At 56.9% G+C, this 25,165-nt stretch overlaps 11 protein-coding genes across 15 annotated transcripts; 9 read left to right on the top strand and 2 right to left on the bottom strand.

Annotated features, from left to right (window-relative positions):
* Positions 1 to 164: 164 nt before the first annotated feature.
* H310_03714 (hypothetical protein) lies at positions 165 to 5,613 on the top strand (the record flags this gene model as incomplete). The annotated part of the gene is made up of 11 exons (XM_008867680.1): positions 165 to 2,959; positions 3,004 to 3,454; positions 3,512 to 3,634; positions 3,681 to 3,791; positions 3,846 to 4,123; positions 4,172 to 4,415; positions 4,470 to 4,673; positions 4,720 to 4,984; positions 5,045 to 5,293; positions 5,355 to 5,441; positions 5,492 to 5,613. The coding sequence occupies 11 exons, from the start codon at positions 165 to 167 to the stop codon at positions 5,611 to 5,613; spliced, it is 4,929 nt and encodes a 1,642-aa protein (XP_008865902.1).
* A 171-nt stretch (positions 5,614 to 5,784) lies between these two features.
* On the top strand, positions 5,785 to 7,509 carry H310_03713 (hypothetical protein; the record flags this gene model as incomplete). Its single annotated transcript, XM_008867679.1, has 2 exons — positions 5,785 to 6,298; positions 6,351 to 7,509. 2 exons carry the CDS (start codon positions 5,785 to 5,787, stop codon positions 7,397 to 7,399), a joined length of 1,563 nt encoding a protein of 520 aa, XP_008865901.1. The 3' UTR covers positions 7,400 to 7,509.
* On the bottom strand, positions 7,353 to 11,459 carry H310_03712 (hypothetical protein). Of its 4 annotated transcripts, none has more exons than XM_008867675.1 (19): positions 11,044 to 11,459; positions 10,637 to 11,000; positions 10,445 to 10,571; positions 10,284 to 10,393; positions 10,096 to 10,234; positions 9,753 to 10,040; positions 9,606 to 9,701; positions 9,462 to 9,563; positions 9,309 to 9,406; positions 9,156 to 9,255; positions 8,995 to 9,100; positions 8,838 to 8,944; positions 8,704 to 8,784; positions 8,538 to 8,657; positions 8,327 to 8,491; positions 8,183 to 8,277; positions 8,015 to 8,117; positions 7,814 to 7,942; positions 7,353 to 7,757 (listed from the first exon to the last, which is right to left on the bottom strand). In XM_008867675.1, exons 1-19 carry the CDS (start codon positions 11,375 to 11,377, stop codon positions 7,644 to 7,646), a joined length of 2,778 nt encoding a protein of 925 aa, XP_008865897.1. In that variant the 5' UTR covers positions 11,378 to 11,459; the 3' UTR covers positions 7,353 to 7,643. The 4 variants fall into 4 exon arrangements, with proteins under 4 accessions (XP_008865897.1, XP_008865898.1, XP_008865900.1 ...); XM_008867676.1 differs by having other exon boundaries at positions 8,704 to 8,757; XM_008867678.1 differs by having other exon boundaries at positions 7,814 to 8,117.
* Positions 11,460 to 11,461: 2 nt separating this feature from the next.
* Positions 11,462 to 12,181, top strand: H310_03711 (hypothetical protein). The gene is made up of 3 exons (XM_008867674.1): positions 11,462 to 11,810; positions 11,853 to 11,954; positions 12,006 to 12,181. Exons 1-3 carry the CDS (start codon positions 11,505 to 11,507, stop codon positions 12,111 to 12,113), a joined length of 516 nt encoding a protein of 171 aa, XP_008865896.1. The 5' UTR covers positions 11,462 to 11,504; the 3' UTR covers positions 12,114 to 12,181.
* A 544-nt stretch (positions 12,182 to 12,725) lies between these two features.
* H310_03710 (hypothetical protein) lies at positions 12,726 to 13,628 on the top strand. Its single transcript, XM_008867673.1, has 5 exons — positions 12,726 to 12,856; positions 12,914 to 12,984; positions 13,034 to 13,128; positions 13,175 to 13,302; positions 13,354 to 13,628. The coding sequence occupies exons 1-5, from the start codon at positions 12,746 to 12,748 to the stop codon at positions 13,579 to 13,581; spliced, it is 633 nt and encodes a 210-aa protein (XP_008865895.1). The 5' UTR covers positions 12,726 to 12,745; the 3' UTR covers positions 13,582 to 13,628.
* An 88-nt stretch (positions 13,629 to 13,716) lies between these two features.
* H310_03709 (hypothetical protein) lies at positions 13,717 to 15,266 on the top strand. The gene has a single exon (XM_008867672.1). It carries the CDS (start codon positions 13,759 to 13,761, stop codon positions 15,049 to 15,051), a length of 1,293 nt encoding a protein of 430 aa, XP_008865894.1. The 5' UTR covers positions 13,717 to 13,758; the 3' UTR covers positions 15,052 to 15,266.
* Positions 15,267 to 15,401: 135 nt separating this feature from the next.
* H310_03708 (hypothetical protein) lies at positions 15,402 to 16,881 on the top strand. Its single transcript, XM_008867671.1, has 2 exons — positions 15,402 to 16,722; positions 16,779 to 16,881. Exons 1-2 carry the CDS (start codon positions 15,431 to 15,433, stop codon positions 16,798 to 16,800), a joined length of 1,314 nt encoding a protein of 437 aa, XP_008865893.1. The 5' UTR covers positions 15,402 to 15,430; the 3' UTR covers positions 16,801 to 16,881.
* H310_03707 (hypothetical protein) lies at positions 16,881 to 18,422 on the top strand. Its single transcript, XM_008867670.1, has 2 exons — positions 16,881 to 18,256; positions 18,303 to 18,422. Exons 1-2 carry the CDS (start codon positions 16,893 to 16,895, stop codon positions 18,328 to 18,330), a joined length of 1,392 nt encoding a protein of 463 aa, XP_008865892.1. The 5' UTR covers positions 16,881 to 16,892; the 3' UTR covers positions 18,331 to 18,422.
* H310_03706 (hypothetical protein) lies at positions 17,160 to 20,411 on the bottom strand. The gene is made up of 5 exons (XM_008867669.1): positions 20,216 to 20,411; positions 20,120 to 20,170; positions 19,443 to 20,054; positions 19,061 to 19,380; positions 17,160 to 19,012 (listed from the first exon to the last, which is right to left on the bottom strand). The coding sequence occupies exons 1-5, from the start codon at positions 20,337 to 20,339 to the stop codon at positions 18,698 to 18,700; spliced, it is 1,422 nt and encodes a 473-aa protein (XP_008865891.1). The 5' UTR covers positions 20,340 to 20,411; the 3' UTR covers positions 17,160 to 18,697.
* Positions 20,412 to 21,342: 931 nt separating this feature from the next.
* Positions 21,343 to 23,978, top strand: H310_03705. Of its 2 annotated transcripts, XM_008867667.1 has the most exons (6): positions 21,343 to 21,444; positions 21,495 to 21,542; positions 21,603 to 22,190; positions 22,235 to 23,035; positions 23,103 to 23,245; positions 23,309 to 23,978. In XM_008867667.1, the coding sequence occupies exons 1-6, from the start codon at positions 21,360 to 21,362 to the stop codon at positions 23,426 to 23,428; spliced, it is 1,785 nt and encodes a 594-aa protein (XP_008865889.1). In that variant the 5' UTR covers positions 21,343 to 21,359; the 3' UTR covers positions 23,429 to 23,978. The 2 variants fall into 2 exon arrangements, with proteins under 2 accessions (XP_008865889.1, XP_008865890.1); XM_008867668.1 differs by having other exon boundaries at positions 22,235 to 23,245.
* A 436-nt stretch (positions 23,979 to 24,414) lies between these two features.
* H310_03704 (hypothetical protein) lies at positions 24,415 to 25,116 on the top strand (the record flags this gene model as incomplete). The annotated part of the gene is made up of 2 exons (XM_008867666.1): positions 24,415 to 24,751; positions 24,803 to 25,116. 2 exons carry the CDS (start codon positions 24,415 to 24,417, stop codon positions 25,114 to 25,116), a joined length of 651 nt encoding a protein of 216 aa, XP_008865888.1.
* Positions 25,117 to 25,165: the final 49 nt, after the last annotated feature.

Genomic DNA, 25,165 nt, shown 5'->3' with positions numbered 1-25,165 from the left:
ACTTGTTTTTCATCCAATTAAACAACTTTTTCCAGAATTGAATTACTATGACAGTGTTCACAACCGCTGCAATTCAACTTGAAACGTCTTGACGCGACGCGCCTTCTCGCTCCCGCCGTCCGTCTCGTCACCGTGCGGTGCATGGATGTTCCTTGGAGCGATAGATGTCAACTCCAAGCACCCCTATCGAACAACGATGGCAAGACAAGACACACGATGCAGTGGAGCCCACCACGCCGGACGTCGACAACGCGTCCTCCCCGGAGCAAGATGTCGACGACGACGATCCAACGTCTTTGTCCAACAACGACAGGCTCGAGTGGTTTGATGCGAGTCCGGACCTCGAGGAATGCTGCACTGCAAACGGTCTCACACGGAAGCAGTTTGCCCGGCGGGGGGACCGCGTGACGTCGATCGAGATGTTCCTCGGGTTTTGGGAATCCATGAAGTCGGTGCAGTACTTTGGGATGCTCCAACAGTTATCGATAGTCAAACACCCCACGATCACAGTGATTGAAGGTCTGGAGAGCTGTCCACTGCTCGAAAACCTCCGCATCATCGAGTGCGGCCTCACACGCATCTCAAATCTCGACGCGTGTGCCAAGTTGACGCAACTCAATCTCAGTTCGAATTCCATTTCGAAAATTGAACACCTGTCGAGCCTGACGTCGCTCCAAGTGCTGTGGCTGAACGACAACCAGATTCGACACGTTGCCGGGCTCAGCGCGTGCGTCCAACTCAAGCAGCTCTGGCTTGCTAAGAACGATATCGAGACGCTCGAGACCGGGCTCGACGCGAACAAGGCGCTCGAGGAAATCAATCTTGCCGCGAACAAACTCAGCTCGTTTCAAATGCTACATGGCTTGAATAAACTCCCCGCGCTCCGGTCCCTCAGTCTGAGCGACCCCCACTACGGCGACAACCCCGTGTGCCGCCTCTGCAACTACCAGACGTACCTGCTCTGCCAACTTCCCGCGCTCGCCTACCTCGACACGATCGAGCTCACGTCGACCAATAAACAGGTCGCCGACACGACGCTCATCAAGAAGCGCATGTACTACAACATGCGTATCAAAACGATCAAGCGCAACGTGACCAACTGCGTGCGCAAAGCCCGGTCGTGCTTCGCGGACAACCTCAACTACGCCAACTTCAACCTGAACGCACTCATGCGCGAGCTCAGCGACTTGGAGAAGGAGCTCCAGGCCGAGCGCGCATCGTCGTTCCAGCTGTACCCGCCAGGATCTCTCGTTACGAAACGAGATTGCATTTCCCAATACATCCAACAAAAGATGCGCGTCGTCCATGCCATGACGTCGGCGTACGATGCGCTCGTGACCAAGCTCGCCTTGCTGAGCGAAAAAACGGTTCGGCGGCTCGTGTTGGAGCTCAATACGGGAGGGAATATCCGCGTCGAAGATGGGACCGCCGCCGATGTTTGGTACACGAGCTGCGTCGACTTGCTCAAGTCGCGGGCGTTCGTTCACGACCTCAGCATATTTGGCGTCAAGGAGCTCAAGGTTCTCCGCGTGGCTCGGATCAACAACCGATTTCTGCGCAATCGATTTCAAGAGCGCATGGACGAGCTCTTGGACGGCCCCGACGAACAGGTCAAGGAAAATGTCAGCAAGCGAGGCGTCACAGTCAAGGATTCCAAGGACGATGGCACGGTGGAGAAGGTCGCGGCCATCGGGAAAGACGGTGTGTCCTTGGAAAATTCGCTCGAGTACTTGTTCTACGCACAGCCACCAATCTTGGATCACATGGTGCCCACGGGCCATGGCGGCATCGCGGGGTCTCGCGGGATGCGCGAACAAGAGTATGCAGTCGAGTGCGGACTACGCTCTGTCGACGCATACGCGGGAGTATCGGACGGTGGAATCAAGCTGTCAAATTCTCTGGCGACGTTGGATCTCTCACGCCTTGCCACCGCGCTTCACGTAAAAGGCACGGGACACGTTGACCCGATCGAGGTCGCGAACTTCGACGCGTTCGGATGGGAGTCGCCAGGGGAATTGACGTTGCCGATGCGCACGGCCCTTCGCCGTGCCATGACGGGCGAATTCTGCTACCAAACAGGAATGGTCTTGATCGCCAAAGTGTTTCTAGGCCATACGCGGCACGTCTCGAGCGCGGCTACGGTGTCCCAGGTCCGCTGCGACGGCAAAGTCGGCGAGCTACAGTGCTTGCAGGTCTCGAAACCCACCGACCCCAAGCAAAAGTGCTATTACGTCTTGGATTCGGCACTCATCTTGCCAGAGTACTTGGTCGAGTACGAGTACAGGTGTTTGGACGCCGCAAGTCAGCTGCTGGGCCAGAGTGTCCTGCTGCAGAGTTCTGCAAGATCTTCGCCTCCGACGACCCCCCTGGACGACGTGGCTGCCAAGCCCACGACAGTGTCGGACGAGGCCCTACACGACATGGGCGAAGCGATTGCGCTCACTGAAGCGTTCGAAACAACGTACAAGCTCACGTTTACCGAGCCGCTGTTGGAACAGCACTTGCTCGAGGAAAAGGCCAAGGCATTGATTCAAATGGAGCCGTCCATCGCTCGCAAGCACGCGATGGGGCTCAGCCACGCCATCACCCCATCTTTTCTCCTCGAGACATCGAGGCAGAAGGGGGATCTGTCGGCCATCTGCGACCTGAACTTGACGAGTTGTGGGCTCAAGTCGCTCCAAGGGTTTAAAGCGTGCAACTTGGGAAACCTGGAGCGGCTCGTGCTGAGCTTCAACGAGATCCGGCGCATCGAGGGCTTGGACGGTCTCGTGGCGCTGAAAGTTCTCGACCTCGGGTACAACATCCTGCGCAGCCTGGACAACGTCGGCAGCCTCGCCAACCTCAATTCGCTCTTGCTCAACAACAACTTGCTCTATCGGTTTGAAGACGTTCGCGCTCTCGGCCACCTGCAAATTCAAAACTTGGACTTGCGGAACAACGCCCTGTGCGACGCCAAAAGGTGCGTCGCGGCGATAGTTTTCGAGTTTCACGACCCTTGTCTAGATATCGCCTCCATGTCATTCAGCGGCTGCCGCAGCTCACGACGCTCGACATGGCCACCGTGACACGACTCGAGTTAAAGACCGCGATGGAATTGACCACCGAGCTTACCCCTCTGAAGATCTGGACGTGCTCACGAGGGAATCAGTTGCGCAGCACGCATGCATTCTTGTCGGCGCTTGATATCTTCCAAGCGCAGTATTTGAACCGGCCATCGTCGACAAGTGGAGGAAATCGCGGCAACAAGGACAACGACTGGAACGGGACCACCGCGTTCGACGAAGATGGCCCTTGGTGGGCCGAAGTGGACGAGCTGCACGTGAACCACGAACTCCTGACCAAATTGAGTCAGTTGGAGAAGCTCACCCAACTCCGGGTTGCGTCCTTCTCCGACAACGACATCTCGTACATCGACGGCCTCAGCGCTTGCGTTCGCCTGGAGGAACTGGAGCTGGTACGCTCTGTATCGATGCACTCGCGAGGACCGCTTGCTCATGCTCTTGGATCACAGGACAACAACCAGATCACAACGATCGAGAACTTGGAAACGCTGGTGCACTTGCGCGTGCTCGACTTGGGCAAAAACAAACTCACGTGCATGAAAAACCTCGACGCGCTCGTCAACTTGAAGCAGGTACGTGCCAAGCATGGTCGTAGTCCTGATGCGAATCGGCCGATAGCTTTCACTTGAGGACAACGACATCACGTCACTGCAAGGGCTAACGCACTTGGTGCGGCTCATGGAGCTCTACATCGGAAACAACCATATCTCGAACCTCAAGGAGATCTTGGTACGACCGTCTTGCCATGTTCGAACATGGATGAGCGGCGACCGACCTGTGTAGCACTTGAAGTCATTGCCCAAGCTCATCATTGTCGACTTCTCTGGAAATGGATGCTGCGCCGATGACGAGTACCAGCTGTACACGATCTACAACTTGCGGCGAGTGAAGGTGCTCGACGGCACGAGTGTGACGGCGGAGCTCCAAAACGAAGCCAAGCAAGCGTACAGCGGGAAACTCACGACGGATTTTTTGACTGAAAAGATCGGCAGTTCGTTCAGTCGAATCCAGGAGATGGAGCTGTCGAGTTGCCGCATTCGCGAGATTGGGTCGCTCCATGGGTACGTCGCCGCACGCGCCTTTTCGTGGTCGTCATGGGCATTCCTTAGGGACGTTTTTGTCAACCTGAAGGACCTGAACCTCGAAAACAACTTGATCTCGGACATCTCGGGCCTCGAGAAGCTGCCCAAGCTTCGCGTGCTCAATTTGAATTGCAATAAGATCGACCGGTTGCACAGCGCTGGCCCTGGCACTGGCATCCTAGCGTGCCCCAAGCTCGAAAATTTGCACCTGGCCAAGAACCTCATCACAGACATGCTGCTCCTGGGTCTCCAGCACCTTGCCGACTTGAAGGTAGTCATGTGGTTGCCTAAAAAGATGCCATCGACGGCTCGTGGCTGCGTGTAGGTGCTGAATTTGGAGTCGAACGACATCACGGGCATCGCAGGGTTGGCGTCGTCGAGGGAGCTCAAGGAGCTCTACCTGAGCAAAAACAGAATCCGCCAGTTCGAACCACCCCCAGGGTTGTCCCTGCCCAACTTAGTAGTGCTCAAGTTGGACGATAACAGCCTCCGATCCCTCATCAACTTTTACTCGCTCCAGCGCCTTCAGGTGGGTACCCCTCGCGAACGCGCACCTGACAAGGCCCTTCGAATAGACCCTCGACATGTCCAACAACCGGCTAGCTGACATGGAAGAGATCGAGCGGCTGCACTTTGTCGTGCCGCTCTTACAAGAGTTGTCGATTCAAAACAACCCCGTGAGCAAGCGCCACCTCGCCCGGTCCACGATTGTGTTTCGATATCCGTCGCTGAAGACGCTAGACGGGAAGGACATCACGCTGGAAGAGCGCGAGCGCGTCGAGGTCTTGTTCATGCACGACCGAAGTATGGTCAACCCAGCGTTGCCGATGAACGTCCAAAGTTCTCCACCGACTGGACAACCAAACGTTTTCAACTTTGCTAACGAACGTTTGACGCTAGCTCCCGCCATGCCAGCGTCCAGCAAAACGAGTGTTAAACTGACCGCGATGAGCTTCGATTCACTCGCGGGCAGCCAGCGGCGCAAGGCGGTCCATTCGAGCAACAACGGCGTGACTTTGTTGCCCCAAATGCCCCAGCCATTGCCGTCGCAGCCGCCGCCGTCGTCGACCCGCGACGAAAAGGACAAACGCGATGCGCTCGACTCGAAAGAAGACAGGAAAAAGCTTTTGCCAGACGCTGTCCTGACCAGTACAAATCCCCCCCCCCGCGCGCGCGCTGGTGGCGATCTCACACGAACCTTTTCATGCAGACAACGCGATGCTCCATGGCGGACTCAACAACTCGCTCAGCACCAGTTTTGCATCGTTTAGCCAGACAAAGAGCCTCACTCGACCAGGTGCGTCGCTTGCGCGTTGGCCTGGTTGCCTCATCGTCGTCAACGGGCAGGCGACGCCATATACAGCACGACGAGCCCCCTTCCCCCCCAGAAGACGACTTACTTAGCCCAGCCCACCGGCCACATCTTCAGCTCCCGAGGAACGCCAGGGCGGAGCGGGGCACCCAAGTAGATGCGCCGCTTCCGTCGCGATGGTTTCCGTTAGTACAACGCATCCTCCTGTGCTGCTGCTCCGCCTAGTACTAGTCGAAAGGACTATTAGTACCAGTAGTCGAATATTTAGGGTATTTCAAATGTCCCTATTGAATACCTCGGTTTTTCGGGTTGGTCGAGTCGTGGAGGCATGGACGGAGGCGCGGTTGGAGCCGAGGCGACCGCCGCGACGAAATCTCGCAAGCGGCCAAGGCGCGAGACTACTTTGGTGGAGAAGCTGCAACTCATTCACCGCGCCGACTCGGGCAGCGTGAGCCAACGCAAGCTCGCGAAAGACTTTAACATTGGCCTTGGCACGGTCAACAACATCTTGAAGAAGAAAGCAAACACGCTGTTGGAAGCTCACGAAGGCACGCCGCGTGAAGCGAAAGTCCGAAAGAAACCGCGGCACGAAGTGGTGGACCAGCTCGTGTTTGAATGGATCAAGGGAGTAAAGGGCACCCTCACCGGAAAGATGGTGAAAGCAAAGGCGCTGGAACTGGCCAAGCGCATGCCAAACACTCAACTCTTCAAAGCGTCCAACGGATGGCTCGAGTCGTTTTGCAAGCGCCACTCGATCTCGTTTCGAAAGCTGCGCAAGGACGCATCCACGTCGTCCGTTGGCGCGAACGTCCCAACCTTGGAAGCCATGCTGCCCGACAGCGGTATCGTGGCCACTGCGTATTCTACGACTGACGAGTCCTTACTCGAACGTAGGCTTTGACGAGTGGGCGCAATGGTTTGGGTCCATGAGCAGCGTTTTGGGCCTGTACTCGGCCGACGACATCTACAGCTGCAGCGAGACACAACTGCTCTACCAAACGTTGCCCGACACCGCTGCACGGCTGCTCAAGGACCTCAAAACGCACAACCTGTCGCTTCATGAGGACACGGAAGTTGCGACGGTGCTGCTGTGCTGCAACATGTCGGGCTCGCACAAACTCCCGCCGCTCGTTATCGGATGCGATCGCCCGTCGATGATCACCCAGCACCACGATGATCTTGGATTCAAGCGAGCGCCTCAAGCGTGGATGACCGCCGACATCTTCCACGAATGGCTCCTGGCGCTGGACCTGTCGCTCAAGCGGAAAGTTCTCGTCATTTTGCCCAGCACCCCGTGCCACTCGTCCGATCTCGACCTCGAACACGTGTGTCTCCGCGTTTGTCCGACGTATCTGCCGTCCCAGCTGAGTCCGTTGCTGCAAGGGGTCGTGGGCCAATTTAAAGATGCCTACCGGGTCCTTCTTCTTCGCCACGTGATTGCAAGTGCCCACCTGAAGAAGGACGCGCTTCCTCCCGCTCAAGTCCATGTCGATGGGCATCAACTCCACGCGTGGATCGTCGCGGCGTGGGCTACCGTCACAGCCACCCATTGCCAGCACAGCTTTAGTCGCCAAGCCGTGGTACCGACCACCGAGCTCCAGTCGCTCTTGGCGCTCTTCCACGTGCTGTTTCCTGTATCGGACGCGTCGTTAATCCTGTCGGCGGTCGAATACGTCAACTTTGACGACCACCTCCCGACGCAGCTCATGTTTCCCGAAGACTTTCTCGCCCGCGACGCAACGGAACCGACGACCGACCTGACCGAATCCAAAGCGTATGCGCAGCTTGACGGGTTGCGCCAATTCGCCATAGCCAAGCAGCACCCCGCCCTCGTGGCCAGCCTCAGCCAAGCTATCCTCGCGATGGAGCATCGCACGACGGATGCCCTCATCCAGTCGATCGGCCTCGCGCAGCCGTACGCATGGGACGATCCGGACTCGTGAAGCAGCCATGTCGAGAGCCGAGCACACAACGACAGCGACGTCCATGTCGACGATGCCGCCGCACCTACTCAACCACGTCGTTATGTTTACTATTTATCCATCTGCGCCGGCGCTTGTTCAGTTTTATCGACGGCTTCCGTCACGACCACCGTGGCGGTGCCGCGCGCATCACGTGGTGGCTCGGGGACCGCGCTGACAGGGTCGACAGGGAGCTGAGTCCGACACCAATGTCGTCTTGCTTTCTTTAGAGATTGCACGCTGCGTCTTTCCGTCGAAACTCGTCCTCTGTTGCGTCGACAAGGCTCGCATGCAAAAAGTCGTGCACTTTTCGCGGCACGTCCGTCACCGCGTGCACCGTCTGGACACCATCATCAAGTGTTGCAATCCTCTCTCACTTGCAGCGGGTGGTCGTACGAGGTGGTTGGTTTGTTTTAGGCGCAGTTCTCGTGGTGATGCTGGTTGCGGAGCCGCCATGGCGCGGGCCGACGCGGGCTTGATCAAGTCGGACGGGAGAAGTCGCCCGGCCACTCGCGGCGATAATGTCTACAGCCCCGCACAAAAACGATTGTTACAACTCATTTGGTCATTCCAGAGCATCGGCGGAGGACGCTGTACTCGCAGCGCTTTGTTGGCCAGCGTCCGCTGAAGCGGCGGCGGGGCCGACGCTTTCAAGTCGTCGAGTTGAGGTCTGTCCATCGGAGCGGTCGTGCAGGGCTCCCTGATGTCGTCATGAGCAATCACAATGTTGTCGTTGGCGGCTGGCATCGACGGGCTAACGAGTACCGAGGTAACGTCACGCGGTCGTGGCCGAAGATGCCCATCTGGTGGCCACGATGGCTCCACACGGCTAGCACCCCGTCTCGGCCCGCCGACACGATCTGGCACACAGCACTGTGTTCATCGCGATGAACCTGCGCGACTCCCTACCAGATTGCTCACGTGGGCGATGAATACCACGCCGTCGCTGTGGGCTTTCCAAGTCGAGACGAGGCTTGCGTGCTGCCACTTGCGCACCAACGCCGCCGTGGCATTCTTCTGTTGCGTCGGGGGCGGCGTCGAGTAGTACCATGCCACGTTGGTGAGGTTCCACAACTACCACGGACTCCCATCGACACCGCGCACCAGGTCCAGCACGTACATGCACGTCGCCGGCCGCGTTACCCGCGGCGAGCTGCGCGTTGGCGTCATCGAGAGCCAAGCTCGTAATCCCGTGGCCCATCGTGGTCGTGGCGAGAATGCTTTGCTTGATGCTGCCCGACTAATCCACACGATCAACCACACATGCCAATGACCTCCACGCCGACCTCGGCACACCACATGTCGATGCGCCCCCGGTTGCTGCCACTGATAAAGCTCGCCTGCGACGGATACGGAATCAAGCAGTCCTAATGTCAACTCGTCAAGCTGCGGCGCCATCGAAGCGCCCTTCGCCACGCACGACAAAGTCAGAGGGCTCGTCCGGTGCCGTCCCTGCTGCCTTCACGCGAAACGTCATGTCGTAGCTGGCTTGGGCACTCGGCAACGTCAGCCGGTGGCGCAGAAGCCCTGTCACGACCCGTGTGAAGGACCTCTGGGGCGGCGAGATGCCTCCGTACGAATCGTAAAGGACCACAGAAAGATGCTGCCGTCGACACTGGCCGACACCACGAGCGCGGCAGGAGGCGTGATGTAGCACATCGCGACCACGTCCTCGCTGTGTGTCTACCATCGAGGAGAACTTTGACGAAGACGTGCGCATGGCAGGACGACGACGAACATGCGTCGACTCGGTAAAAACTTCGAGCGGATAAACGTCCAGCGCCTTGGTGTCTTTGTATTTGACGACTTGGCGATCCCAGCCACTGACCAGGATGTACCTATGATCGACAGCTCGATCGCGTGAGCTTGCGATGCTGCAGAGTCAACCGACCTGTCCTGGTTTAGGGACTTCGCAGTGACTTGGGGCACGACGTACACGATGCCAGAGACCTCCATCGGCCCGGCGACCGGTACCGTTCGATGCAGCTTCTGCAACAGAGATGAGTCGCTTCTGGCCAGACCGCGGCACTTCCGTGAGCACTACCGAGAGGAGCTGGCCGTTGCTGGCATTCCAAATGTGGACGCTGCCGTCGGCGGCACCGCTGAGGACGCGCTTGCCGGTGAATTCGTACGTGACGACCGTGATCTGTTTGGATGTTGGAGTCGATGGCACGTCGTGTCGACGTACTTGGTTCGAGCCATGCGCCCTGGGAATGCGCATGACGAGCTCGCCGGTGGAAGCATCCCACGTGTGAATGGCCGAGCGCACGTCGCCCGTCGCCACCTGCGCATGTCATACTGCCGTCACGATAGCAAACCCAAACGAGATCGTGACCTGGTGCAGCGCAGGCGTGTAAGTGGCGCACGAGATGGCGCAGTCGTGGCTCGTGCGGGTGTTGCTCTGAAGCACCGTGTGGATCGGCCACACTCGTAGCCGTGTCGTCGATGACACGAGGTGCAGGAGCTTGGCGTCCCAGAAAATGCGGCCAATGCGGTCGTCGGGGTAATGCACAGTCGGGTCCACGATGGTTTGCATGCACTGGTACGTGTAGCAATCCCACACTTTGAGCACCTTGTCCATGGAGAGCGTGAACAGCTTGTACGCGCGCTCGTCCAGGACCATCTACAAGCAGTCAACCCCACCAGCACGTGCGAAGACGATGGCGGTGAGTCGGTACCTGGTGCACGGGGCTGCCATGGCCCTGGAGCGATGCCAACACGTCCATTTGGTCTGGGTTCCACAGCAGGACACTGCGCGACCCGCTGCTCGCCATGAGATTCAGCTGCGGCGAGTAACAGAACGAATACACACCCGACCTAGCCCGATAATCGTTGCAACTTGTCGAGCATGGTGTGTCGGTGGTACCGATGGCAGTTGAACTGCCGCTGGACAGCTCCATCCGCGAGATTTGAAAACTTGATGGAGCTGTCCATGGATGCCGTAATGAGGTATCGATACGCCGCGAGGTATGTCACCTACGCGCGTCGGGATGAGTCGCGCGGTCGAAGATGGTCAGCCTGCTGAACCTGTGTGACCCAGTCCCGGTGAATCACGTGGCGGACGGGAGATACGAACGCGACCTTCTCCGACGATACCACGCGAACCGTGCGGAGATTGAGCCCGCCGCCCATGTCCCCGAACGCAAGCATGTGTCTGCCAGTACGACAATCAGCCCGCCAGCCAGCCCCCTTGCATGACTCTTTGTCTTGTCAACGTACCCGCCGTCCGCATTTCGAAACGCCGCCATCCCCACCGCTGCATGGGCCAACGGACCCAACGTTTCCACGACGCTCAACGAACTCAACTGGATGATGTATATGAACCGGTCGACGACGCTGACAGCCACAAAGTTGGGCACCGACAGAGCAATCATGTTTGTCACCCATTGAGTTGGGTTTGGTGGACGCAGCGACCCCACCACCGCCAGCGACGTCGGGTCCCATAGACTCACCGTGCCGTTGCGGGCGCACGTCACGTAGAGCCACTCGGGCGGTTTGAGGAGCTCCATGGGTACGAGCAGAGCCAAAATGTGCTCAATCACGCCATGTCGGGTGCCGATCGACGGGTCTTTCCCGCTGTAGCCTACCGCGGTCGGTTCATGATGTGCACGTCGGTGGGCACCTACCGTCCCGAGGTTGCAGGATGGACGAGTGCATGTCCCGGTACAAATTGATGTGCCGCTGGTCAAACAGGAGGAAGAAGTCGCACCACTCGTCCCACGTGACCGAGCCGTCCGAGTTGGCATCGATGCGGTTGAACATGCGGGCCAATTGGTCGTCCGGGATCGTGGACGAGGACGGCCCAAGCACCTTCTTGAGGGCTTTCGTGAACTGCTGCAGCGACAGCTTTTGGCACGCCGGGTCGTCCGACGTCCGTGAGAAGTACGACTGGAGCGCCACGACATGGTTTGGATGCAAGAGTGAACTCAGGTGAAAGTCCGAGACTTGGTCGGATGCCATCCAGAGCAACGTGGCGGCTTCGATCGGCTCGTCTCGGCCGTTTGCCACACACACGGAAAACGTCGATATGCGTCGAGGTTGGGATGGACTTGAAACTGCTCGACAAGGTATCGGTTTCCTCAACGTGATGGAGTCGACGACGGCGGTGCGGCTGCGGTTTGAGCTGTGGAAGTTTATGCAAGTGTGGCACGCGCCCGAGCTGCTACAAAAGCAGCAGCACGTCATTGCCAAACCCATCTATCGCGCGGCGGCGCTGCCACGCCCGCCACCCGTGGACGTCCCTGCAGTGGCAGCTGTAGTGGACACCCTTCTCTCCCCGCCACCTGTGGCGGAATTCCCCAAGCGATCTCCACCCAAGAAATCGAGCCTCCAAGTCACACTCGACCATCTCCTGGCGTTCAAAGAGAAGCATGAAAAGATGCCGTTTGTCCTGGTCGGTGGCCCACGTCGAGTTTTCGCTCACTGTTGTGTCTAGGCGTGGAACATCGTGTATCAGTACCTGATCCTTGGGTCGTCTTCCAAGCTCGTCGGGGCCATGAAGAAGATTAACACGCAGGAAAAGCTCGAAGACGAACTGGTACGTACTACGTCGTGCCGCCGCACACTCGTGTCATTCGTACGAAATTAGATCAGCGCAGGCGTGATGGAGCACGACATGGTCGACATCGAAGGACTCATTGCTCTGCTCAACTTGCGAGGCGACCAGCCCAAGAAACGACGCCCGTCCATGATTTAGCTCTGGCGACACCCACTCCGTCGCATGCGTCCTCGTCAAGCTCTGTAACGTCAATGATTCTTTCGTCATGTTCGTGTCGTGCAGTGGCAAGTAGTGTAGCTAGTTGATCCTCACCAAGAGCTCGAAATGCGCTTACATCTCGTTTTTGGGCCCACAACATACGCTTGGCCTCAACACCCTCAGCTGCATTCCAATTCTCGACAACTTGGACGAATAAATCGACTATGTAATGTCGCCCTGGAGACGGCTGCTGTTGTCATGAGCGCGGCTGGCTGCAATGTTCAACCTTATGAACGAGATCCGCCCAGATCAGTGGCTTAATCTTTGGCGCGCACGCCACGGAACGACGACGCATGCCCCATAGCGAGGATATTCAAGTCAACTACTAGCAGACGCTTCTATCGAACAAGCTGGCTCCATGGGACGCCATTCAGGGATGTCCAGCGTCCTCCTAATCCGACGTATGTGTCATTCGCTCGAGCGAGAGCTGCTGACTGCAGCACCCGCATGACAAGGCCACGCTGCCACCGTCGTCGACGGTGCCGACATCGCATGCCGATGAAATTGTGAAACTGTTGCGGTTTCGGATCTATCCGGTTAAGTGCGACAGGACTTCTTCTGGTGGTCGGACGATGGCGGCAGACGGCCCGACGAAGGTGATGGACTACGTCTTCCTCGGTGGCCGGCAACAAGCAAAGAACCGCGAGCTCCTGGAATCCCTTGGTATCACGCATATTCTCAATGTAACTCGTCCCAGTCCCACGAATGCGCTGAACCTTGTAGATTGCGTCTGTGAGTAGGTGACCCCAACGCGCAAAGTCGACCCAGTCGCGGGCGTCCCCAACTTCTTTGAGAAAGACAATGCCTTCACGTGCGCTTGCTACGCCCCGATGACGTTTGAATGATGTTGATGTGCTCAGGTACCGCCGATGCGCACTGTTTGACAACCAAGGCGAAGATATCCTGACGTCATTGGATGGATGCATCGCATTCATCGATCAAGCCAAGTTTCATGGTTTGACCAACCCCACGATCCAACCCCCCCTGAGACCGCGCTGTAGGTCGCATCTTGGTGCATTGCAAGGCTGGCGTCAGTCGGTCTGCGGCCATCGTACTCGCGTACTTGATGAAGACACTGGCGATGCCGTTTGCCGACGCTCTCTCGCTTCTCCAGCAGAAGCGGCCGATGGTACGCCACCATGGAACTGTCGACACGTTGCTCATACATGATCGCACAAAGGTGAACCCCAATGCGAGCTTTCGAGCGCAACTCCAGGCGTTTGAAAAACGATTAAACCTCGTGCCGCGGCCGTCGACATCGCCACCCTCGAACGAGTCGTCATCCCTCGAAGCCATTGGGCCACAATTGCCTCCACATCTAAAGCGACGCGCAATGGAAGCCGCCGCCGGTTCGAATGAAGCCGCAGACGCACCGACGACGTCGAAGAAGCCCAAGCTGTACGAGTAGTTGATACGACCTCATGTTCCCAGAATTCATGAAATTTTGTATTTTCGTGCAATTTTCACATATTCCAAACCACTCTATGTCGAAAATACTGCAAATGTATTGAATTTGGTGGAATTTGCAAAGGTTTGAAAAGATCTTGCCGGCACACTCTCAACCGTGCAGAACAGTGCACGTTGAATGCTGCGCCGAAGTACAACCTGCTCCGAGGACACAAGCAACCCCGGCACGGCATCTACGTCTACAGCAGCATCCTCCACACCGTTACCATCTATTCCTCCATCCAGGCGTCATCCTCGTCGCTGGTCCGGTATGCCATTCCTAGGACAAGTCAACTTGTTGATTTTCGTTGGTCTGTTTGTCATGGCATTGGCCAGCCAAGTCGTTGACGAGACCGCTTCAGTCAGAATCCCGCCCGGTTCAAAGAGCGGTCGGATGACGTTCGCCGAGTCTGCCCAGTTGCAAGCTGGAGAGTTGTCCGTGAATGCTCTGGGAGGAGGTGAATTCATGGCAAAAGCCCCAGGTATGCGCGCAATGCCATCCGCCTTCGCTTCGGACGCATCGCCTTCCCTCGGTCAAGACATCGCGTCGTCCTTTCGACAGTCGCCAAAGTCCTTTGACGCGTCCAAAGTCGATCGCATGTTAGTTTGGAATGGTCATGTCGACCTTGTCGTTGCGTTTGGTGTGTCTGAAGCATGGACCAACCTCCAACAACGCATACAGGAACTCGTCAACGACGCGACCTCGAACGGGTACATCGAAAACGAAAGCGAGCACAGCCACGAGCGCTACATCCCGCACGACTGCCGCAACTCCAAGGACAACTCGACAACGTCATGCCCCGACGGAAACTACGGACGCACAGTGGTGCTGCGAAGCTGGAGCGTTGTGTGGCGGGTCCCTTCTTCGCTATTTGCCACAAGCTTAGATGCAGCCGCCGCTCTTGTCATCCCAGGCGTGTCGTGGGTCAAAGATAAATCAGCATCGGCGAGCGACATCACCGAGCAGTTCATCGACACAAAGAGCCGCGAGAGCATGCTCACTGCCGCGTACAACACGCTAGAGAAGGTTCTCGTCCAGGCCACGACGACCGCCGAGGTGATGGACGTCATGCGGGAGTTGCAGCGCGTCGCCGAATCGTTGGACCAGACGCAACAACATGCGGCGTACTTGAGCAAAAGTGCCAGCCTGAGCACGTTGCGAGTCAGCATCGACGAAGCGCCACCATCGCGTTTGCTGGTGGTGATTACGCCCGCAATCGAAGCCCACGAGGCCGAAGAGCCGTGGACCCCCGCGGCATCCGTGTCTCGAGCGTTCCACTGGCTGAAAAAGACATTCCAGTGGACCATGGACGCGCTGATTGTGGCTGTCATAGTGGGCGGCCCCGTTGCAGCCGTAGCCACTGCAGCGGTCGTGGCAGGACGAAGCTGTCTCCGCCCTCAAGGCATCCCGGCTTATGACCGAGTCGAATAAACTACCCCGTTCAACGATGCTCGGGTATTTTGTGCCGGCGCTGGCGACCTCCCTTGCACATGAGTACTCCTAAACCACCCAGGAACGCTTTCGAGTTGTTTCAACTCGCCGCGTCAGTTGTTGGAAGAGCAGCCAGGTCAACCCTGTATTCACAAGGGCTAGCATGCTTAACATGTGGCTCAAGGGTCGATCGTGGCGCTCTTGCACCATCTCCATTGTCTCAGTTGCATATGCATCCACCTCCATAAAGCCATCCAAGCTCGTGCTCTGCCGGGGGCTTGGATTGACAGGTTGGACCGTTACATATTTCGGTTACGTGTGAAACCGCTCGTGTGGTAGAAAGGACGTTCGTCCCAACGTCGTCCGTGAGGTAGCCGCCATGCAAGCAACGCCCAAGCCAGCGGCGATTGTCAAAGTGCGGAGTTTGATGCGGCACAAGTCGAGTGGGAGCCAGTCGCAGCTCCTCACGCGCGGCGGCGTCATTCATGCCCCAATGCGGGCGCGGAACCCTCGCGAGCAGCACCGCGTGTCGTCCGCGCTGGAAAAACTGTACGACCTGACGCTTGTTGTGGGGCTGTCGGCAGTGTCGCATCAGTTTGCCGAGCACATTCAAGCGGGCCGCGAGCTCGCGCATGGATTCGGGACATTCTGCATGTCGTTTTTTGCGCTGTGGAATGCATGGCTGCCGTTTGTGTGGTTCAGCTCGACGTACGATGTGGACGACGTGTTTTATCGAATTGGCGCCATGGGCCAAATGATGGGCATCCTCATGGTATGCGACGGCATCGACCACAACATGGACGAGATCTTCGCGGGCTACATCATGCTGCGCGTGTGTTACACCGTTTTGTTTCGCTTCCGCGCAGCGTACCAAGACCCGCCGCACCGGAGCATCAATATCCGCCACGGCGTCGTGTCGAGTGTGATCTTGGCCGGGTGGTACTGCCAGCAGGCGCTTCCGTCGGACGAAGTGACGTCGACGGTCGCGTTTCTTGTGATTGGGGTGTGTGACGTCAGCGCGCCGGCGCTTGTCGAGCACTGGAGCACCCTAAAGATGCCCTTCCATCCCCACCACATCTCGGAGCGGTACAGCGAGTTTACGATCATCGTGTTTGGCGAGTCGCTGTTGTCTGTGTCGCACTCGACCGTGCTTAAACCGAACGCGGCCTTCAACACGGAAGCTGTCAAGACGTCGACTGCATCGGTGATCCTTCTCTTTGCCCTGTGGTGGCTCTACTTTCTCGTCCCGTTTGGCAAACTCCTCCATGACCATCCGCACAAAGTTCACGTGGTCGGGTATGGCCACTTTGTCATTCACTTTTCGCTCGCGGGCTTTGCCACGGGGCTGTACCTGGCTGGCCTCGCCACCGACGACAACGCCGTGATCACCCGCGAACGAAGGCGGCTGGCCAGCGCCGAGTCCAGAGACGTCTCGATCACTACCGCGTCGTGGGTCATCGCCATTTCGTTGAGCATCTACATCTTGACCATACCCGTCTTGATTGGGGCTCCGTGGTTGTCGCTGGCCAAGAACGTGTTCGTGGCCGCGATGTTTGTCCTCACAGCCGCCTTTGTTACGCCGCACGTCACGGTCGGCACGCTGCTGTGGGTCTATTGCGTCCCCATCCTGTCCTTCCTGCCCTACGTCATCTGGCGGACCCGGCGCAAAGAGTACGTGGTGTCGACTCGACCCCTCCATCGATCTCACACACAACTCTGGCATGTAGTCCGTATGTCATCCCGTCCTGAGGCCCCTTCTTCAGACATTAGCGCGCAGTTATATATCGTCGTAATGCTAAATTTAGACGACGTCATCATGCGTCGTCGCGCTGCCATTCACAATGAAGGAGGGCAACGTGATCGCCGTGCAGGTCAAGCCAAGGGAACGATCGTTGGGGAGCGCGCGAAGGACCTCAAGTGCCAGGGGAGGGGCGCCCCAGTCGTCTGGCATCCCCTGGCTCGGAGGCCGCATCACGATCTACGCCCCCATGAAGATGCGCGACCCGCACGAGCCCCACCGTGTGTCGTCTGCGCTCGAGAAACTGTTTGACTTGACGCTGGTCGTGGCGCTGTCGGCCGTCTCGACCGAGTTTGCCACGAATATCCAGCACGGTGGCGACAAAGCCGAGTCGTTCATGGCGTTCTTGGTCTCGTTTTTCACGATCTGGAACACGTGGTTCCCGTACGTGTGGTTTGCGACCACGTACGATGTCGACGACGTGCTGTACCGCGTGGGCACGTTTGGCGAAATGATCGGCATCTTCATGATCTCGGACGGCATTGCGCACAACTTTGCCGAGGTTGTCGTCGGGTACATCGTCCTGCGCTTCTTCCACGGCGTGTTTTTCCGGCTGCGGGCAGCGTACGAGGACCCCGACCGCCGCGCCGTGAACGTCAAGCACAGCGCCCTCTCGACATTCATCATGGCGTGCTGGTACATTCAGCAAACGTACAGCACGACGTATGCGAGCCAAGTCGTTGGGTTTGCCATCCTCGCGTGCTGTGACCTGGCCTACCCGTACATTGCACAGCGAACCACCGCCGCCGCGGGCCGCACACGCTATCACGCGCACCACGTGTCGGATCGGTACAATGAGTTTACCACGATCGTCGTTGGTGAGACGATGCTGTCGCTGGCCCATGCCACGGTCCTCAAGGCCGACGCATTCAACACCGAAGCTGTCAGCACATGCGTCGCCAGCATGGTGCTGCTTTTCGTGCTGTGGTGGATTTACTCGATCGTCCCGTTTGGACAAATCTTACACGACCAACCCAACCTCACGTACGTCGTCGCATACGGCCACTTTTTCATCCATGCGCCGCTTGCTGCGTTTGCATCGGGCATTTACATCATGGGCCTGGCGACGCAGGCCGGCGCGCCGGACGGGCACCGGCGACGACTTGAAGCCACGTCGTCGCCGACGACAGCGGCGGATGGCATCTCGGTGGCCACGGCAGCCTTTGTCATCTCCATTTCGACGTCGATCCTTTTGATCGCGATCCCAGTCCTTCTCAGCTTGCCAGTCCACGTCGTGCTGCGGAATGCCACCGTGTGTGTGGCCATGAATGTGATTGCTGCAACTGCTCCACACCACGTGTCGGTGAGTACGCTCATGTGGCTCTTTTGCACTCCGATGGTCGCGCTACTGGTGCATATCCTTGTCAACCACCGCAATGCTCAACCGAAGCAGCGCACTCCCCCCTCGTAAGTCGACCATTTGCAGTGACAGGCGGCTTCACTCGCACGCTAGCGGCACCGTGGTCGCGGTGGACGGCTAGGATCGGCGCGAGCGTTCGGTGGCCGTCATTCCCGTCGATGAAGGTTTCAGAGATGCCCCACGACGACAGCGCGACGTGCGCACATCTTTCAAACGCTGCACATGTACGATGTCAGCTAAGGTCGACGAGGCCGGGCGCACATGTAGGCAACAGCGACTAGTGGACCACGATATCTTCCGACTGGCGGACCTGCCAAGAGCGCTTGGCATTGCCATGACGAGGCGCGCGACAGTCTGTTCGTCGGGCTGTGAGCTTGGGGGCGTAGGTAGATCGAGTAAAACACGGGGTCGACCGTATCGTCTGCCGATGGATGGAGCCCATTTGCAAACGCTTGCAAGTACGCCTGTGTTAGTAAAATTCGTGACAGCTAGCCATAGCGCCGGGTGCGCGTGCGAATCGGCAAGCGGCACGAAGGGCAGTTGACGACGTTTTTACTGCAGTCTTCGCACGTTTCGTGGCCGCATTGAAACACCACGTTCTTTTTTGCCGCCATGCAAATGGTGCATATGAGCTCCTCTTCCATCGCACGCAACCGCCTCGAGAGCGTCGCGGGGTCGTCTTCGGCGGCACGACCAGTCGGCGGCGGGGCCGACGGGTTGGCCGGCAGCGCCTCGCCGCACAACGCACACGTTGACGATGAGGCCCGGTTTGCAAACGTGCACCGCGGGCACGGCACGACTACCTGCGCCAAAGATGCTCTGAACCATGGTCACGGCTACGTGGCCCGTACCTCTGCCACGGGGGCACCGACCGCGATGTCTGGAGGAGGTGCCGGTACCGACTTTGGTGGAAACGGAGGTTGGTAGGGCGCGCCTCCAGGGTAGTATATCGGTGCAGCGCTGCTGACATGGGCAGAGCTGGTGGGGGCATAGTTGAACTCGCCTTGAGGGAATGGCTGGAATTCAGGAGGGGGGAGGATCATGGGGGTGAACGGTGGCGGGAAAGGTCGAGGTGGGGGCTGCAGTAAGTTGAGGCGCCGCACTGCTTGATACTGCTCTGGAATCTCCATGAGAGCGTGCAGCGCAAACTGCGTTTCGCGGCGAGTGACATCTGCAATGCCTTGGGAGTTGGTTGCCCATGAATTGACTCAAAGCACGTCGGAAGAGCAGTACCTCTAGTGACTTTATCGAACTCGACGAATTGAAAGTTGTCAAAGCGGCGCTGCGGGAGCGCGTCGTCAAACTGCTGCATCATGTCCCAAGGCCCGTCGCCGACGCCGACGAGAACAATGCTGAGGGGAAAATTGCTTGCGTAGCAGATCGCATTCATTGTGTCTAGCTCTTGCTTGCTGAACTCGCCGACCGGCACGTCCACGGACCGCGTTACTTGGCCGTCGGCGACGATCACGAGGATGTGGTAGGAATATCCGTTTGCAATCACGGTGTTCACGGCCTGAAGTATGACTGGGGCAAACGACGTTGGGCCTGACATGGACACATGCGGCGCGATTTCGCGGTACCGCTGCCGAACACCTTCGAGGGCATAGCCAGGAATGGCTGGTCGACCCATGGGCAGAAACGGCATGAACGAAAACACCGACGAATCCCCCGTCAACTGATCGCCAAACCCGTACACAGGGATGATGTTGTCGTCATCGAATTCTCTTAGCGTACGGCCCACGATGTCGACGACTTCTTCGTACAGGTTCAGCTGGTACGACCTCACGTCATGAAGACACTTTCCACCAAACGTGCGTTTCCCCGTCCACTCGTTCGACTTTGTGACTACACACGTCGCTTCGATCAGCTATCACACGATAAAAGATGCCACGACAAGTCCATCAGCGTACAGTCAATGCCAAGGATCAAGTTGCAGCTCTCGAGGCCTTTGCGGCGGAGGTCTACACGCATGTCGTCGTCATGTCAGGCTCCAAAGCGACGCGTACCTCGTTTCAAGTCGTCCAGGTTGGAATACATGTTTTCAATGCGCTGGAATGTCGATTGGGGCCGTGGTTGCGTGGCTGGGGTGGCATTGCTCGTGCGGGGCTGCTTCGTCTCGGCGTTTCCCATCACGTGTCCGCTCTTTGTTCACTCTGCCCACCGTCGACGAATGAGCAACATTCTTAAAGGCAGTTGCACCACCAACATTCCTAAAAATTCAAATACATCAGCGTGTGGCCGTTCGAACAATGTCGCAGGTGGCGGAGACATCCATGGCGATACTGGCCCCACTGGGCATGGCCAGCATCTGTCACGACGTTTGCGCAAGATGTATACGGAAGCAGACGAGTGGGGGAGGGGCTGCGTGCAGCATGGGCGAGCGCCTCGTGCACGTGGAGGTCGTACTCTTTCAACTGAACCGAAGGACGAGAATGCAATGCCATAACAATCAACAAAAACTGGTCCAGGACGGGATCGCGACGAATCTGGGCACATTGCCCGTCCGCTCTGGACTCTGTGATATCTTGCGCTGCGCCAGTGTCAGGACGGCATCGTTCGTGTTGCGAGAAGGACGGCCCTCAAGGTTTCAAGCCAGTTGACCGCGCCGCCTAGCTCTCTCGGACAGCACCAAAGTGCGCCCGAAAATTTTGCAATTTGGCTGTGAAAAAAAATTTCGTTGGGTTTGGAAATCCCTGGTTGAATTCAAGCAGTGCGTCAACCGAGATAACTCGTGAAACTTTATAATTTCTACCCACAAAAGTAGCGGTACGTGCTTCCTCGGTATCTCCGTCATGTCACGACTACTGTAGTACTACTACTATGAATTGTTACAGGTAATGGTCGGAACGACCGGATGTCGTGTGGCATGAGGGTTCGCGACGAGTGGCATGCCATGCTTTGCGGGGTAGTGCATCGTGGGTGGTAGCAGTGAAGACTTTCATCGGTTCTGTGAAGGGTTTCTCTCGTCCGTCGACTGAATTGCCGCCACGAACTCCATCCAATACGCGTTCTCTGTGGACGACTTCAGTTGGATAGCCAATGAAATTGTCGTATATGGATGATATGCGAAAGATATTGTCCAATCAGATACCGATTCTATCGGACTCAGCCGCGGTTTCGTCGCACATTGATATTCACGGCCAAGGACGGATGGGGAATGCCCGCAGCACTGGCAGAGAGCGACGCAAAGCGCCGATCCAGGACAACTACACCAGCTTAGATGACTTGATGAAAGGTACGTCAACGTCGTCCTCGTATCCTGTCGCGTCTGAATCGACCCTCCAGACATTCGCAAGTTGAATGTGTCCGCCAACTTGATCCTCGGCTACGACTGTACGTGTTCGACGCATGACTGAGTCTCGTGCCGTGCAATCTCATTTGAACATGGGGTAGTTTCCCAGTCGAACATGCATGGCAGCTCCCTCCACGACGTGTACGACCATCACCCGAACCAGTACCAGTTGGCCACGAATCACATCGAGTTCGCCACGCGGAACATCATCAACAAGAACAACATCACCGCGTACGGGTTTGGCGACGTCACGACGGGCGATCGCAACGTGTTTGAGTTCGTGTCCCAAAACCGACATCAGACTACAATTCCTGGCCAAACACTGGACACGATCATGGCGCGGTATGCCGCGCTGGCTCCCCATGTGCGCCTGGGCGAGCTGTCGTCGTACGCGCCGATCATTCTCCAAGCTGTGGAAACCGTGATCGCCAACAACTTTACCTACCACATCCTTGTGATCATCGCGACCGGTCAAGTTACATCGCCTCACGAACAAGCCCACGGCCACTTTAGCAAGCAAGAGCAAGACACCATCAATGCAATTCAGTACGCAAGTACGTTCCCTCTTAGCATCGTCGTGGTCGGCGTTGGCGGCGGTCCGTGGGATTCCATGCATTACTTTGACGACGGCATGACCGACAAGCACTTCGACAACGTCCAATTCGTCGAGTTCGACAAGGTCACCCGAGGTATCGTGCCACGTAGACATCCAGGCGCTGATGTCCGCCTCCAGGCGTCGATGACGTGACGAAGCGGCGGGAGACGTTCGCGCTGCACTTGCTCATGGAACTTCCAAAGCAGTACAAAATCATCCAAAAGGAAAACCTGCACAAGGAGCGGCGGCAGAAGCATCGGCTGTCAAAACTGCGCGACGACCGACCAGCCAAACCAATGGTTCTCCTTCCTCCAGGGCCTTCCCATCGATCGCCGCCTCGAGGCGGTAACAATAATGCCCCCCACATGAACGCTCCCGTGCACTACAACAAGGCACTCGGGCACGGCAACCAGTTCCACCATCTCATAGACAATACCCATCCATCCACCCACATGGACCAGCCAACTGTACCCAACTTCGCCCAACCTCCTCCTGGCCATGCCACGCAATACGCCCCGGCCTCTGCACCGCTCTATGGTCGCCCAAGCCCTGCCCCAGGCAGTTCAATGGACCATCCTTGGAACAACGCGCCGAGCCCATATCAAGCCAACGCGCCCGCCGACCAAAAACCGCTGTTTTACCCGTCCGTCAGCGACATCCCTGGAGCTTACCCAAGCAATCCGTATGGGCCAAGTCCGAATGGTTTTCAAAATGGAGGGTTTCCCCCTCCACCTCCCGACCACCATGCGTACAAGCAAGGAAATGTCCACGAGCAACGCACCCACCAAACTGCCAACGTGTACCACGCCTATCCCGTTGGACACAACGCAGCGGCCCCTGGAGGCTACGGTAACCCGGGAGTCCCTGCCAACTTGGCCTACGCCAATCGCACTGGGCACGGTCGACGAAACGAACCAGCTCCGGCCAACAACTATCAAGGTGGGTGGATTGTGAAGGAGAGTCGGTCTGTGCTACAAACCGACCGCAATTGCGTGCTCTTCCGTAGGCATCGCCGGGTTTGCTCGAGACAACTTGAACAACTTGTTTCCATCGTCGAAAGAACCTGCCGATCCGAACCGATTCAGCGACGGTGGTGGCAACCAACAGCGGTACTCGGAACCATCCATGCATGCGAGTTACCCCAACGAGGTACCAACAGTCGACGGCTGTTGTGCGGACCAAAGCTCTGAGGCGCTTCCTGTATTTTGTTAGGCCCACAACGCGTACGGTGCCGGCATTAACAGCAGAGCACCCTCCACGTACGCGCCGTCCCGCCAGTCCAGCATGGCGTCGTCGCCCACGCATTCCTGTCGATCGTCGTTATACTATTAGCAGCGCTCTCGTGCGGTGACATGGCCGAGCTGATCTCGTGGCCATCGTGGGTGCGGAGAGCCAGACACGGTTGGAACCTTTGATTTGAACGTGGAGCACCATGAACACCAAGCACTTTGACCCTGCCCTTCCACCATCGACCAACGTTTTGACGCTAAAATTTACTTGCAAATCTGGCCAACTCCCATCAACCCATGGGCATCGCACCATGTCATGGTGGACGAGGAAAAGCACCGAGACTTCGTCGTTTTGATGAAGCACGCCCTTGATGCACCATAGAAAGAGTCCGGGCGATGGACGCAACTCGCGAAAAACGGGTCGGGGCAACTACGTCGGCTTGGTGATGGGATTCCGAGTCGAGAACTACCACTGGTCTGTGCCTTGGGCCTCACGCCCAAGTCCGATGTCGCACCTCCTCACTGTCTATTCTGCATGCACCTGGTGATATAGGGAGTTGAAAGTGTTTTCAGAATGGTACGGAGTTTGAAAAAACAGAAAAAATATCTTGGTACAGTGCGCAAAATATATATATGCGCACATGAAAATCTTGTTTTGCGGAGAAGTCCTGACAATTGCTTTGATCTGAACTTGCCCTGCGTCGTAAAAGAGAGTTTGCAGTGTGGTGGTGTAAATGCAAAAATATCTAAACCTATCACAAAAGGGATCACACTAGAAATCGCGGATAATATTTCGCGATATATTTATATGCGCACTACGCTAATACAGTGAACCGGGAAAAAACTCGCAAGCGTTGTACCATCATCATTCATCCGATTTCGTAGGCCCAGTATACAAACATCAAGAGAGGAGTAGGACGACTGGCCTACATTTTCGCATTCACGCGAGTAAATTGTCTTTGATCGGTATACAGCTGCCAATATACTTGAAGAACGGTAGTTTATCGGAAATCATAGGCCACACAGCCTACGTACGAAATAGCAAAATTAATTGGACAAAAAACTGGTTTTGTGAAGTCTCCAGCGCCGATGGCGATCCTACAGCGACAGGAGACGTCACTTGAGGACATCATCGACTCATGCCTCGCTGACAGCACAAAAGAGAGATATGAGTCCGGGCTACGACAACTCATCAAGTGGATTCACTTGACCGGCGAGACTGACCTTTTGAAAGACGACGGCACCATCGACTTGAATGTATTCAAGTACACGCACTTCGTCCAGTTCATCGTTTGGGTCTACCAAAACACACCCGTCAAGGTCGGAACAATGTCATTATACCACGAAGCACTCCGGTGGTACAACAAGCGGGAAGACGTTGCGATGCCAATGGAGTACGCGACAAAACTCAAAACGATTTTCACAGGTCTATTAATATACATCATCATCATCTGCACTCATCACACCACGATCGTAGGAATGCACCGTCTAACTGCAACTGACGAGCAGACGTCAAACCTGAAGGACTCTGGCAAACGGCCGCTTGGATTTAGCATGTATGAGGCACTTTGCCAAGAATCCCTCCGAACGTCGGACAGCGGTTTTGTACACCTATTCCTTGTGATCTCTTGGAACTTGATGGCGCGCTCTAAATCGACAGAGACGATTCACATTGTTCACATTTCGTTTGAAGAAGATGCAATTGGTGTCACGTACTTTAAGTCAAAGACCGACCAGACCGGAATCGCCGAGACCCTCGACATGTCTGCGCAAATCCATCATCACCGGTAATTTGCCTTGCTCTGGGTATGTATTTTGCTTGCATTCCTACTTTGGCGAA

This window comes from Aphanomyces invadans (genome assembly GCF_000520115.1).
Source record: "Aphanomyces invadans strain NJM9701 unplaced genomic scaffold supercont1.5, whole genome shotgun sequence".
Taxonomy (NCBI): Eukaryota; Oomycota; class Saprolegniomycetes; order Saprolegniales; family Verrucalvaceae; genus Aphanomyces; species Aphanomyces invadans.
Note: the sequence above shows the minus strand (reverse complement) of the source record. Positions and strands in the feature narration are given on the sequence as shown.